The following is a 12192-nucleotide window of genomic DNA, read 5'->3' as shown; positions in this document are numbered from 1 at the left end:
GCTGCCTCATGACCTGCCTTTTCCACGTGGCAACAAGCATGCGCCCCCTGCACGCACACGCCCAATACACACTGTGTGTAGCCGTGGAGGCACCACCTGTCTCTGCCTCACTTCTCATCTGCTGCATTGTTTTGATCAGGAAACAAGGAATTTCCGCGATATCGACCATGAAAATTATCAAAATATACAGCAACCACACCAAAATCACATAGAAAGCATAAACCAAAAGAGAAATATTAAAACTTATTTTATTTTATTACTTCGTTTTGGAACATCTCATGGTTAAGCCACCTGGTGGCAGGTGAGGCCCTGCCTCACTTGCCTACCCTGACAGCTCGTCACTGCTGAAGGAATTGCGTGTGAATGCGCCAATGCTAAAGTTGAACTGAAATCTTGGATTTTTTTTTTTAGAATTGTTGAAGTAGAGGGCTTCACGGTGGCAGAGGGGTTAGTGCGTCTGCCTCACAATACGAAGGTCCTGCAGTCCTGGGTTCAGTCCCAGGCTTGGGATCTGTCTGTGTGGAGTTTGCATGTTCTCCCCGTGAATGCGTGGGTTCCCTCCGGGTACTCCGGCATCCTCCCACTTCCAAAGACATGCACCTGGGGATAGGTTGATTGGCAACACTAAATTGGCCTTAGTGTGTGAATGTGAGTGTGAATGTTGTCTGTCTATCTGTGTTGGCCCTGTGATGAGGTGGCGACTTGTCCAGGGTGTACGCCACCTTCCGCCCGATTGTAGCTGAGATAGGCGCCAGCGCCCCCCGCAACCCCAAAAGGGAATAAGCGGTAGAAAATGGATGGATGGGATTTTGAAGTAGAGTACACACTTCCTGAACAGGCTGAATATTTTGAAGTCGGAACAGATTGAATCAGATGAGAAATGTGGGAATCGTGGAACTTTGAAGAATGTCCCATTGATTTTCATATGAATTTCAGGAAAAAGTGGGATTTTTTATCAAAATGGTAAAAAACTAGAATGGTCTAAAACAGGGGTGTCAGACACGCGGCCCACGGGTCATTTGCGGCCCACCAGAGGCTATTTTGTGGCCCGCACCTGAATATGAAAATTTAATGCCAGTGAAGGGAAGTGAATTATATTTATATAGCGCTTTTACATAGTGAAACCCAGTATCTAAGTTACATTTCAGCCAGTGTAGGTGGCACTGGGAGCAGGTGGGTAAAGTGTATTGCCCAAGGACACAACAGAAGTGACTAGGATGGCGGGAGCGGGAATCGAACCTGGAACCCTCAAGTTGCTGGCACGGCCACTCTACCAACCGAGCTATGCTGCCCCTTGTCAACACTCCCGATTTTGCTGGTAGACTCCCGAATTTCAGGGCGTGCTCTACAACTTGTACAAACAGCGTGCCAGACTAGTCAAATGTTATATTTTGGCTTCTGTAGACACACAGAAGTGACTGCAAGACATACTTGATCAACAGCCATACAAACCAAGAATTCTGGAAAATCCTAGAATTTTTTTGAACTTGGAAAAAGAGTAGTTTGAATTTCTAGGGTGGTGGAATGTGTTGAAGGGGGAATGGTTTGAATATGTAGAAAAATGTGTAAATGGTGGAAATGTGAAAAATGGCCAATTAATTTTGAATGGGAAAAATGCCTCAGATGCCTGAAAGTCTGGGAATTTTAGGAATTTGTCAAGGGAAAGCCTGCGATTCCCAAATAGTTTGAAGCTGGAACGGTTTGAAAAATGTAAAAGGTAGAGCGTGCCAAAATCTAGAGACAAAGAGAAGTTGTTGAATAATAATAAAAAGATGAATTTTGGTGTAGAAACCCATATGTGTGGATGCTTTGGAGCATTCACCCATTCAGGGATGGGTACCATTCAGATTTGAACCGATACGGTACCACCTTGCAGAAGTAGTAGTTTCCCATGACAGTGTGCCCCCCCCCTGCAAAATAAAATGGATTACAATTTATTTTTACACGTGAAGCTATCTAACCTGCAATTCTCGGTTGATCCTCTTGACTTCATGCAGCTCCAGAGAGTCGTCACTGGGCAGCATAAAGCATGGACAACCCAACCTGAAGGTGTAAAAAACAATAAAAAAAATAATTTTAACCCTGACATGTAATGAAAATTCCTGGATAAAACAATAAACAGTAACACTTTAGTATGGGGATCACATATTCACCATTAATTAGTTGCTTATTAACATGCAAATTAGTAACATATTGTCTCTTCATTAGTCATTATTAAGTACTTATTAATGCCTTATTCTGCATGGCCTCATTATACAACCAGCAAGCCATTAACTAAGAGTCTTCCCTCAATAACCACAGAATTATTGCTTATTAGTAACCCTAACGCTAACCCTTATATGTTCCCCTAGTGTCCAAATAACTCTGAATTAAGTCTTTGTTACTGTCAAACATGGACATGGACTCGGGTTGTTTCTTCGATGCAAAGGAAAATTTGCACGAGCCAGACGTGAATGTAAGTACATTTTTATTTAATAATCTAGAAAACTAAAAAAAAACAAAAAACCGGCAAACAAAGGCGGAGAACAAACTTGACTAATGACAAAACAAAAGACTAGTACAAAGGCTACAAACTATAAACATGAACAAAAAACACTTGCACTGTGGCATGAATAGCAAAACTTAGGTAAATGTAAGTACATTTTTATTTAATAATCTAGAAAAAAAAAGGCAAACAAAGGGCGCGCACAAAGGCGGAGAACAAACTTGACTAATGAAAAAACAAAAGACTAGTACAACGGCTACAAACTATAAACATGAACAAAAAACACTTGCACTGTGGCATGAATAGCAAAACTTACGTGGCGTGGAAAAAAACGAACAGCATGGAATGGCATGAAGTAGTTGAGGTATACGTGGGTAAAGTGGGAAGTTGCCAGGCCGACTACCTGGTAACTCTGGCTTAAATACTATGCTATGAAATTTAACAAACAGGTGTGAGGGCTGAGGACAAGGGCTTGACATGAGGACCAGGTGAAAATTAATGAGTTGCTATGGAAACAAAGAAAACAAGGAAGTGCAAAATCAAGAACTGAATGTCCAAAAAACAAAACATAACATGACCAAAACAAAACATGATTTCCTGGGCATGACAGTTACTTTAATAAGCAGCTAATTAATGGTGAATATGTTCCCCATACTAAAGTGTTACCCAATAAACAATCAACATACGGTTGTAACACGTTGCACCCGAGGGTATCCGTCTTCACCCTGCGCAGGCCTTCAATCTGCAGAATCTCCAAAATGTTGACGATGGTCCTGGGAACCTACAGAATGTACGCATGGACACGTGAATACATTCACACACATGAATAGATTATACAAGTAGAATAAATGGTGATCTTGGAGTGCTAATACAGTAGAAAGGACTATTATGTTAGACCCTGGGGGGGGCACACCAAAAGCATTCACATCAACGTCCAACTGGGGTGAGTTTTTCCTTGCCCTTATGTGGGCTCTGTACCGCGGATGTCGTTGTGGCTCGTGCAGCCCTTTGAGACACTTATGATTTAGGGCTATATACGAACCCTGTTTCCATATGAGTTGGAAAATTGTGTTAGATGTAAATATAAACGGAATACAATGATTTGAAAATCATTTTCAACCCATATTCAGTTGAATGCACTACAAAGACAAGATATTTCATGTTCAAACTCATAAACTTTATTTTTTTTGCAAATAATAATTAACTTAGTATTTCATGGCTACAACACGTGTCAAAGTAGTTGGGAAAGGGCATGTTCACCACTGTGTTACATCACCTTTTCTTTTAACAACACTCAATGAACATTTGGGAACTCCATCCATTTTCTACCGCTTATTCCCTTTTGGGGTCGCGGGGGGCGCCGGCGCCTATCTCAGCTACAATCGGGCGGAAGGCGGGGTACACCCTGGACAAGTTGCCACCTCATTGCAGGGCCAACACAGATAGACAGACAACATTCACACTCACATTCACACACTAGGGCCAATTTAGTGTTGCCAATCAACCTATCCCCAGGTGGATGTCTTTGGAAGTGGGAGGAAGCCGGAGTACCCGGAGGGAACCCACGCATTCACGGGGAGAACATGCAAAATCCACACAGGAAGATCCAGAGCCTTGATTTGAACCCAGGACTGCAGGACCTTCGTATTGTGAGGCAGACGCACTAACCCCTTTTCCACCGTGAAGCCCTCATTTGGGAACTCGGGAAACTAATTGTTGAAGCTTTGAAAGTGGAATTCTTTCCCATTCTTGTTTTATGTAGAGCTTTAGTCGTTCAACAGTCCGGGGTCTCCGCTGTCGTATTTTACACTTCATAATGCGCCACACATTTTTGATGGGAGACAGGTCTGGACTGCAGGCGGGCCAGGAAAGTACCTGCACGCTTTTTTTATGAAGCCATGCTGTTGTAATACTTGTCTTGCTGAAATAAGCAGGGGCGTGCATGATAATATTGCTTGGATGACAAAATATGTCGCTTTAAAACCTGTATGGACCTTTCAGCATTAATGGTACCTTCACAGATGTGTAAGTTACCCATGCCTTGGGCACTAATACACCCCCATACCATCACAGATGCTGGCTTTTGAATTTTGCGCCTATAACAATCCGAATAGTTATTTTCCTCTTTGTTCTGGAGGACACCACGTCCTCTGTTTCCAAATATAATTTGAAATGTGGACTCGTCAGACCACAGAACACCTTTCCACTTTGCATCAGTCCATCTTAGGTGAGCTCGGGCCCAGCCAAGCCGGCGGCGTTTCAGGATATTGTTGATAAATGGGTTTGGCTTTGCATAATAGATTTTTAACTTGCACTTACAGATGTAGCAACCGACTGTAGTTACTGACGGTGGTTTTATGAAGTGTTCCTGAGCCCATGTGGTGATATCCTTAACACACTGATGTCGGTTTTTGATGCAGTACCGCCTGAGGGATCAAAAGTCCGCAATATCATGGCTTACGTGCAGTGATTTCTCCAGATTCTCTGAACTTTTCGATGATTTTATGGACCGTAGATGGTAAAATCCCTAAATTCCTTGCAATAGCTTGTTGAGAAATGTTGTTCTGAAACTGTTTGACAATTTGCTTACAAAGTGGTGACCCTCGCCCCATCCTTGTTTGTGAATGACTTAGCATTTCATGGAAGCTGCTTTTATACCCAATCATGGCACCCACCTGTTCCCAATTAGCCTGCACACCTGTGGGATGTTTCCTTATAAGTGTTTAATGAGCATTCCTCAACTTTATCAGTATTTATTGCCACCTTTCCCAACTTCTTTGTCAAGTGTTTGTTACGTCTGTTCGGCATCGTGGTGCCGGGTTCAATTCCCTCGAGAATGCGTTGAAATAGAACACAGCAAAGGTAAGGTTTGACTATTTATATGAATAACAAAAGGGGCTAGAAAACAAAAATGCTGGAGCTTAGAAAAGGCAAACAAAAGACGCTAGCACGAAAGCTAGGATAAACAAATATTAAACTAAACTGGCACATAGGCACACAAAGGGGAAAACAAAACATTTAGCATGAGAGCTAAGAATGAATAAAATTGCGCAGCGTGAGAGCTCGCGAGAATAATACAGGAATTGCATTTAAGCAAAAGTGCAAAGCAGACGTACTGTGAAAACAAACTAGAGTCCCAGGCCGATGAATGAAAAGAGGAAGGCTTATAAAGGGAAGGTGATTAGTAGAGAACAGGTGTGCAGGAACCGGGAGTAACAGCTGAAACTAATAAGTAACCATGGTGATGGACTAAAAGGGAGGTAAACGGATCAAACAGAGAATGAGAACAAAGATGGAAAAATAAACAATAATATGTGAAGATCCGAGTCACGGATCGCAACAGTGTTGCTAGCATCAAATTCTAAAGTTAAATATTATTTGCAAAAAAAAAAAAAAAAAAGTTTATCAGTTTGAACATGAAATATGTTGTCTTTGTAGCATATTCAACTGAATATGGGTTGAAAAGGATTTGCAAATCATTGTATTCCGTTTATATTTACATCTAACATAATTTCCCAACTCATATGGAAACGGGGTTTGTAAATAAACATTGATTGATTGATTGATTGAAAGGGGATTTATTTAGCCCCATTCGTCGCGGTTTACCTGACACATGAAACGTGATGAATTGATCCACCGGATGGCAGTAGAGTGTTGAATATCTTAAAAACGTGTGTTGTGGCAATTTGACCACAGAGTCAGTTGCTGTGTGGACTGGCACTTAGTGTCATTTTCAGCCGACTGTATTGCAAGACCATTAACTCCCCACTCTTCCTCTCACGCGAGATCCCCCCAGGAATGTAAAAACAATGACAGAATACCAAGGCAAATAATACACCAGTTCCACACCGTTGGTACACGTATGGAAGTTGGCTGTTCCTCGTGTATTGACAAATGCTGTTCTTTTTGTGCATGATCTCACCTCTTTGTAGAGCATATCCAAACTCATCATCAAGTGGTAGCTGAAGTTCTTAGGTGACAAGGACGCCTGCGAGTGGTAGGAAAAAAACGTCAGTAACGGTGGCAAGAGTGGATTACTCGCTGTTCTGCGAGATTTTGCAGAACAGCCAACAAAGCGTCATGTATGCACCCTTTCACGCAGCTCTCATGCTACCTACCTCTGAAGCAGCAATATTTTCGAGGTCAACACCCGTTTCCGCCTCAATGCCTTTCATACAGAACAGTGACCAAAAACATTCTATCCCACAATAGACTGATACTGTATGTCTGCTGTGACTAAAATGTTCAACGCAATTATCAATGAAAGTGATACCAAGTTGTTTTGAGGGCTCTTTAGTGCCGCCCTAGTGGCTCCCTGGACCTCTTTCAGAGATGTGTGAAAATGGAAAAAGATGAAGAAAAAACATGTTTTTGGTTTTTAATATATTTTCTGTAGGAGACAAAAATGACACAAACCTTCCTAATTGTTAGAAATGCTACTGTTTTTGTTTTTGTATTTTAATGTTGGTCATTGTTGTAGTAGTTGGAGAGCCAGGTTTTTTCTGAGGTGGAACTTGGTGAAAAAAGCCACTGTTATATGGGATTAAAAGAGTGTAAAAATGATTAAAGAATGTTACTTAATGTCTAGAGATCTCCATAATGTTAAAAAAAACATTTAAAATGCAATTAATAGTTTTTGAATGTTCTAGCTATGAAAATATATATTTTTAAATACATTTTTCCTTCTTTACGGAAATTCAGTTAATTAACAGCAATGAATGCGTCGTTACTGTAAAATATTTTTGTATTTGCTGTAAACTGGGGTCAGCAACCTGCGGCTCTAGAACTTTAGCGCCGCCCTAGTGGCTCCCTGGACCTCTATCAGAGATGTGTGAAAATGGGAAAAGATGAAGAAAAAACATGTTTTTGGTTTTAATATATTTTCTGTAGGAGACAAAAATGACACAAACCTTAATTGTTAGAAATGCTACTGTTTTTGTATTTTAATGTTGGTCATTGTTGTAGTAGTTGGAGAGCCAGGTTTTTTTCTGAGGTGGTACTTGGTGAAAAAAGACATTGTTATATGGGATTAAAATAGTGTAAAGCTGATTAAAGAATGTTACTTAGTGTCTAGAGATCTCCATAATGTTAAAAAAAAACATTTAAAATGCAATTAATAGTTTTTGAATGTTCTAGCTATGAAAATATATATTTTTAAATACATTTTTCCTACTTTACGGAAATTCAGTTAATTACCAGCGATGAATGCGTTGTTACTGTAAAATATTTTTGTATTTGCTGTAAACTGGGGTCAGCAACCCGCGGCTCTTTAGCGCCGCCCTAGTGGCTCCCTGGACCTCTTTCAGAGATGTGTGAAAATGGAAAAAGATGAAAAAAAAACATGTTTTTGGTTTTAATATATTTTCTGTAGGAGACAAAAATGACACAAATCTTCCTACTTGTTAGAAATGCCACTGTTTTTGTTTTTGTATTTTAGTGTTGGTCATTGTTGTAGTAGTTGGAGAGCCAGGTTTTTTTCTGAGGTGGTACTTGGTGAAAAAAGACACTGTTATATGGGATTAAAAGAGTGTAAAAATGATTAAAGAATGTTACTTAATGTCTAGAGATCTCCATAATGTTAAGAAAAATACATTTAAAATGCAATTAATAGTTTTTGAATGTTCTAGCTATGAAAAAATATATTTTTAAATACATTTTTCTTACTTTACGGAAATTCAGTTAATTAACAGCAATGAATGCGTCGTTACTGTAAAATATTTTATATGTTTCATTGTATTTTTTTATTTCTTTTATCGTGGTCTGTTTGTGTTGTGTATTGTACAGCACCTTGGCTACCCCTGTGGTAAATTTTAAAATGTGCATTATAAACAAAGTTGATTTGATTTGATTTACATGTAAGACTTTCTCCGATGCTGCCACAGAAAGACGTGTTTTATGCCATTTTTTCTTTATCTCGTTTTGTCCACCAAACGTTTTATGCTGTGCGTGAATGCACAAAGGTGAGCTTTGTTGATTTTATTGATTTGCTGAAGTGCTTATCAGGCATATTTGGTCAATCTAAAATGCTATTTAGGCAAGCTGTTTGTACATATTGCATCATTATGTCTCGTTTGTAGGTATATTTTAGCTCATTTAATTTCCTTTACAAAACCTTGTGTCCTTAAACTTGGACACACACACACGTCTATACCTTTGGCCATTCTGAGCCTGTAATTTCCAGAAATTATCTCATCATCTGAGAAGCCTCAATTTTACTAATAATTTGCATCCATCCCTCCATCCATCTTCTTCCGCTTATCCAAGGTCGGGTCGCGAGGGCAGCAGCCTAAGCAGGGAAGCCCAGACTTCCCTCTCCCCAGCCACTTCGTCCAGCTCTTCCCGTACCCTAAACACCTCCCTAGGGAGGCGTTCGGGTGGCATCCTGACCAGATGCCCGAACCACCTCATCTGGCTCCTCTCGATGTGGAGGAGCAGCGGCTTTACTTTGAGTTTCTCACCCTATCTCTAAGGGAGAGCCCAACCACCTGGCGGAGGAAACTCATTTTGGCCGCCTGTAGCCGTGATCTTGTCCTTTCGGTCATGACCCGAAGCTCATGACCATAGGTGAGGATGGGAACGTAGATCGACCGGTAAATTGAGAGCTTTGCCTTCCGGCTCAGCTCCTTCTTCACCACAACGGATCGATACAGCATCCGCATTACCGAAGACGCTGCACCGATCCGCCTGTCGATCTCACGATCCACTCTTCCCTCACTCGTGAACAAGACTCCGAGGTACTTAAACTCCGACACTTGGGGCAGGGTCTCCTCCTCAACCCGGAGATGGCACTCCACCTTTTTCCGGGCGAGAACCATGGACTCGGACTTGGAGGTGCTGATTCTCATTCCGGTTGCTTCACACCCGATCCAGTGAGAGCTGAAGATCCTTGCCAGATGACACCATCAGGACCACATCATCTGCAAAAAGTCCCGCGGCCACCAAACCGGAACCCCTCAACGCCTTGACTGCGCCTAGAAATTCTGTCCATAAAAGTTATGAACAGAATCGGTGACAAAGTCCAACCCTCACTGGAAACGTGTCCGACTTACTGCCAGCAATGCGGACCAAGCTCTGACACCTAACGTACATGATTGCCAATGTTGCAAAATTGTGTATAGCAGGGGTAGGGAACCTATGGCTCTAGAGCCAGATGTGGCTCTTTTGATGACTGCATCTGGCTCTCGGATAAATCTGAGCTAACACTGCTTAACATGATAAGTAATGACTAATTCCACTTGTGATCAAAGTGTTAAAAATAACGTTCAAAATATTAAACATGCTCATGCATTTGAATCCATCCATCCTTTTTCTACCGCACTTTTATTTATTTATTTTTTTTTAGGGCTTGCCCTCCTGGGGGTTCTTCAGACCACCAAGCACCGACATGAGAGCCTGTTTCGGGGTTACAATATTTTTTAATTTTTCAATAAGTCTCTCAGTTGCTTTCCAGCAATTGTCTTTTTCTCTTTCGTTGTCGCTCGCACTCTGGCTCCAGCTCCAACCCTGTCTCTTCTCCTGGCTGCTGCTTATAACAGAGCGACAGATGATTAGATAACAAGGCCCAGGTGGGTTGTCTACGCACCTGTCGCTGATTTCGAGGCCGGTCCCGGCACACCCCGCTTCGCTGCAGACCCGCAGGCCACGCCCCCCTCCACAGTTAGCTTCAGAATATCAATGTTATTACTAAGAATAAGAGACCTTTTATACTCTAGTAATGTTGGTCTTACTTAAAAATGCACGTGTTTAGGTATGTTCAGTGTTGAAAAAAATATTATATGGCTCTTACGGAAATACATTTTAAAATATTCGGATTCTTGGCTCTCTCAGCCAAAAAGGTTCCCGACCCCTGGTGTAGAGTAAAAAATTAAATACAACATTTCTGTCAACGAAGATTTGCGCCAGCCTTTGATAGTAGGCTAATGTAGCTAATATAGACACTTACATCATGTGTTGCCTTCATTATAACACTTAAGATTTTAATTTTTTGAATTTGCCATACGTTTGACACCCTCGTCCTATGGCCACCTAGTCTGGTTTAAAAATGTAGCTCAAAGATGTAGATAATGGGTTTCACTATGTAAAATGCTTTGAGTCTCTAGAGAAAAGTGCTATATAAATGTATTTCACTTCACTTCATTCCTGGGAAATATTTGGCCCTAGTTAAATATAGCCCTGGTTGAGTTGTTTCCAAAAGGCGGCCATCGTGTCAGAGGGCAAATCTGAGGGGAGGTCAGAGTGTGTTGACTTGTGCGTTGTTTGTGTCAACAAACAAGGTCTGACGCTGTGTAACAAGCCTGGAGGAGGAAGACGGAACATAATGCCTCCATTCAAAGGGACGCCATGTCTGCTTCACGTCCCACCAGGGCACAAAAAAAACATTTTGGACTTGACAAAGCTCCATTATTACACACTGCATTGCTTTGTGCTGTTTGGAGGGTGATATCATTTGTCAGCTCTTGAAGAGGAGGACATTAGACAACACAAGTAAGGACAATAAACATGTTGCATCATCCTTGTCGCAGAAGGCCCTGCATATTTTGAAAGCAAACTACGGGCTTTAAGCGGAATATTATTAATATTGCTGTACAGTTGTGATCAAAATTATTCAACCCCCACACAATTTTGGTGTTTTAACAAGTAGGACATTTATTCCGTATTTTGTCTATAGTCATATCAAATAAAAATGCATTAAATAGACAAATGCAACTTGAATTACAAAATTATATTTTGTAACATACCAAACAGTGTCATTTCTCTTAATATCTCATTGACAAAATGATTCAACCCCTTGAAAGATCATAACTCTTAAGAACAGAATTTGAATAAGGTCTTTTCAATCAGGTGTTGAAAACACCTGTAGATGTGATTAGAACCATAACAAGCAACAATTAAACTGATTGAAAAAGACTGTGACAGTCAGAATCTTGTAGATAGTCAATGGTGTATTTGCAACATGGTGAAGTCCAGGGAGTGGTCAAAGAAGTCAAGAGAGGAGGTAATTTCTCTTCATAAGAAAGGATATGGATATAAGAAAATAGCAAAGACATTACACATTCCAAGAGACACATTTGGGAGCATAATTCGCAAGTTTAAAGCTAAAGGCACAGTGGAAACACTACCTGGGCGTGGTAGAAAGAGGATGCTGTGTGCAACTGCTGTCCGGTATTTGAAGCGTACAGTGGTGAAAAACCCCCGGGTAACAGCTGAGGAACTACAACAGGACATTGCAGAGCGGGGAACGTAGGTTTCGTCCCAGACAATAAGGCACGCACTACGAGATGAAGGTCTTCATGCCAGAACTCCTAGGCGCACCCCACGTCTGACTACCAGGCACAAGAAAAATAGACTCCAGTATGCCAAAAATCATCTGGACAAACCCCAAAGGTTTTGGGAAACTGTTCTATGGAGTCATGAGACAAAACTGGAACTCTTTGGGCCTATGAATCAACGTTATGTCTGAAGGAGAAAAAATGAAGCTTACAAAGAGAAGAACACCTTGCCTACTGTTAAGCATGGTGGGGGGTCAATCATGCTCTGGGGCAGTTTCTCTGCCTCAGGTACCGGGAATCTCCAGCGCGTTCAAGGCATTATGAATTTTTATTTCCTAGCAGGATATATTAGCTGCAAATGTCATGAAGTCAGTGACGAAGCTGAGGCTTGGGAGACGTTGGACCTTCCAACAGGACAAGTATCCCAAGCATACCTCC

At 41.3% G+C, this 12192-nt stretch overlaps 1 protein-coding gene across 1 annotated transcript in view; it reads right to left on the bottom strand.

Moving 5' to 3' along the window:
* The window catches only part of plb1 (phospholipase B1), a 75341-nt gene that overhangs the window by 5176 nt on the left and 57973 nt on the right, over positions 1–12192 (bottom strand). Inside the window, exons 37-39 of the mRNA XM_061893794.1 lie at positions 6408–6473; positions 3172–3266; positions 1962–2043 (exon numbers count right to left, since the gene is read on the bottom strand). Coding sequence (XP_061749778.1) covers positions 1962–2043; positions 3172–3266; positions 6408–6473 — 243 coding nt within the window. The remainder of the gene's footprint in view (positions 1–1961; positions 2044–3171; positions 3267–6407; positions 6474–12192) is intronic.

This window comes from Nerophis ophidion, linkage group LG03 (assembly GCF_033978795.1).
Source record: "Nerophis ophidion isolate RoL-2023_Sa linkage group LG03, RoL_Noph_v1.0, whole genome shotgun sequence".
Lineage (NCBI taxonomy): Eukaryota > Metazoa > Chordata > Actinopteri > Syngnathiformes > Syngnathidae > Nerophis > Nerophis ophidion.
The sequence above is the reverse complement of the archived record's forward strand: the minus strand, read 5'-3'. Positions and strand labels throughout refer to the sequence as shown.